The sequence below is a fragment of the Trachymyrmex cornetzi genome, unplaced genomic scaffold, assembly GCF_001594075.2.
Source record: "Trachymyrmex cornetzi isolate Tcor2-1 unplaced genomic scaffold, Tcor1.1 scaffold1431, whole genome shotgun sequence".
Taxonomy (NCBI): domain Eukaryota; kingdom Metazoa; phylum Arthropoda; class Insecta; order Hymenoptera; family Formicidae; genus Trachymyrmex; species Trachymyrmex cornetzi.
The window spans coordinates 56,037-58,451 of record NW_017296018.1 but is presented as its reverse complement, the minus strand read 5'-3'; the positions used below and the strand labels follow the sequence as shown (position 1 = coordinate 58,451).

Here is a 2,415-nt window from a genome sequence, read left to right as displayed (position 1 = left end):
AGCGGCCGCCTACCGACTAAAAACTCTCCCCTTTTTACGTATTACCGCAGTAACCTGTAAAAGGGGTACGTAAAAAGGGGGAGTTTTCCCCTATGGGGGACAGCCCGGAACCACAATCTAGTATAACATCGGGTTGCCCCAACACATGCATCACACAAGCGTCTGCGCACTTGCCAGCCGATCAACTATGATTCCTCATCAGAATCTGCAATGGGAGGAGGAGGAGGAGCATCCGCCCCCGATAACAGAACAAGTCCGCGTTCGCGGGACCGTTCGTCCTCCTCTTTTCTACGCATTACCACTTCGCAGAAATCTGCGAATATATCCCACGCTTCTCGAGAACGCATAACGGCCCTCACCACCGCTCCGTAAGTTCTATTCACCCCAATTATACGCAGTAGCTCCTCCCTCTGCTCTACCCAAGATGGACAGAACAGAAGGGTATGCTCCGCAGTATCCGTTGTAGCCCGGCAGAAGAGGCATATTGGAGATGCCCTGCGGTTGATTTTATACAAATAAGATTCAAAGACACCATGTCCTGTTAGGGGTGATCCCGATTGACCACGTCTCGATTGGACACCACCAATCACAGCGACCGGTGCTTAGGAACTTTGTAGTCTCAAGCGCTGTGAGTGGCTCGTGTCCAATTGAGCCGTGTCCAACTGGGTGCCACTCTCCTGTTATTACCTGAGTGATTCGGTACGTGAGTGCTCCATGCGTCCTCCCTATCCACTCGTCCAGATGATCGACAAGCGCGCGACGAACCATCGATCCAGGACCACTCGGTGGCAGTTCAGCCAGACGTTCACTCCACTTAGAAATCGCTTTACGACGCTGAACCTCTATTAGCATCGCGCTCACGTTCGGGACTATCACATCGTCCCGCGCGATGATCTCTCTTCTTTTGAGATATGATCTTAATCGATCCGCCGCCAAATCGAAGGGAACAATTCCCGATAGTACAGCAGCCGCTTCATGTGAAACAGTGCGGTATCCCCGGATCATCCTTAATGCTAGCTGCCGCAGCTTACGCACATCGGTCAGTATGCGTCTGTCATCAGCAACTGTTTGCGCCCAGATAGGGGCCCCGTACATAAGTACTGACATAACAACAGTCGCGTACATCCTACGTCTACGTTCGCCCAGGCCGTCAATGTTGGCCGTGATACGCGCTAGAGACATCGCTATTCTCCAGGCCTTTGGCATAAGGAGGCGGAAGTGAGCCCGGAAGGTCCACCGCAAATCAAGGGTTAAACCCAAGTATTTCACAGTAGACCCAATCAGGACCGTTTCCCCTCCATGCGAATTGTAGTACCCCCCGGCACATCATCTGCTATAAATGCTACCGCTTTGGTTTTAGCTAACGATACCTTGAGACCTAATCTCTCAATGGAGCGTACTACGAAAGTAGCTCCAAGTTCCGCTCTCACTCGTGCCTCCTCTTAACTAACAGCACAGGTAACCATCAACGTATCGTCCGCGTAACAGATGACTGAGCACCCGGTCGACAGTTGCAGTCTGAGAATGGAATCGTATCCTATGTTCCACAGAGTCGGTCCGAGAACCGATCCTTGTGGAATCCCACACGACATTTGTCTATGCGTTAGCCGATCCCATCTGTCCACATAAGATAAACCACGATCCGATAAATAATTATATAGGATACCTCGGAGATGTGCCGATACCCCCTTCTCCTCCAAAGCGTGTTTGATCACCGGCCACGGAAGGGAATTAAACGCATTTGCTATATCGAGAGATACTGCAACAGCCATCCCCCCATCTCGCATACAGTCTCCAACTCGCTCTCTAAGACTCCACATCGCATCAACTGTCGATCGATATCTACGAAAGCCGAACTGGCCACTCGCTATACCGTCAGATTCGTCTAAATGTATTTGTAGTCTACTAACGATTACCCTCTCTAATAATTTCCCCACCTCGCTCAACAGGCATATAGGCCTGTACGACGACGGGGAGAGATCCGATTTGTCGGGTTTCTTGAGAAGCACCAATCTGGCCCTCTTCCATTGGCGGGGAAAGTGCCCCTCCCTGAAACACTCGGTGAAGCATCTCGCCCACGATGGGGCAAGGTAGTTCATAGTATTTTTAACTAATGTCCCCGCAATACCATCTGGGCCTGGGGCCTTTCCGGAATTTATTTTCTCTCCAGCTTTCAGAATTTCAACGGAAGTAACTGAAAGATCTTCTTGCCAATCAAATTCCATCTCAGTGTTCTGCGGGGAAGAGTCCGTAGGAAGGAGATTTGTGACAATTTCACCGACAATCTCAGGGGGAAGGACTTGTACTATAGAAGCGCCGCCCGAGTATAGTTTCTTGAGTACTGTCCGATACATAGTTCCCCAGGGATCCCTATCTAAATCATCTACAAGTTCCTTCCACATTTTAGTCTTGGAT

General features: G+C 50.3%; 1 protein-coding gene across 1 annotated transcript; it reads right to left on the bottom strand.

Moving 5' to 3' along the window:
• Positions 1–375: 375 nt before the first annotated feature.
• Positions 376–1,182, bottom strand: LOC108757451 (uncharacterized). The gene is made up of 2 exons (XM_018501864.1): positions 688–1,182; positions 376–495 (listed from the first exon to the last, which is right to left on the bottom strand). The coding sequence occupies exons 1-2, from the start codon at positions 1,180–1,182 to the stop codon at positions 376–378; spliced, it is 615 nt and encodes a 204-aa protein (XP_018357366.1).
• Between the last annotated feature and the right edge of the window lie 1,233 nt (positions 1,183–2,415).

Bases quoted from the DNA above. Each gene is read 5' to 3' on its own strand.
- LOC108757451 (XM_018501864.1), bottom strand. From the start codon at position 1,182: ATGTCTCTAGCGCGTATCACGGCCAACATTGACGGCCTGGGCGAACGT. The intron at 496-687 runs GTAATAACAGGA...AATCAACCGCAG, and splicing joins TCACGTACCGAATCACTCAG to GGCATCTCCAATATGCCTCT.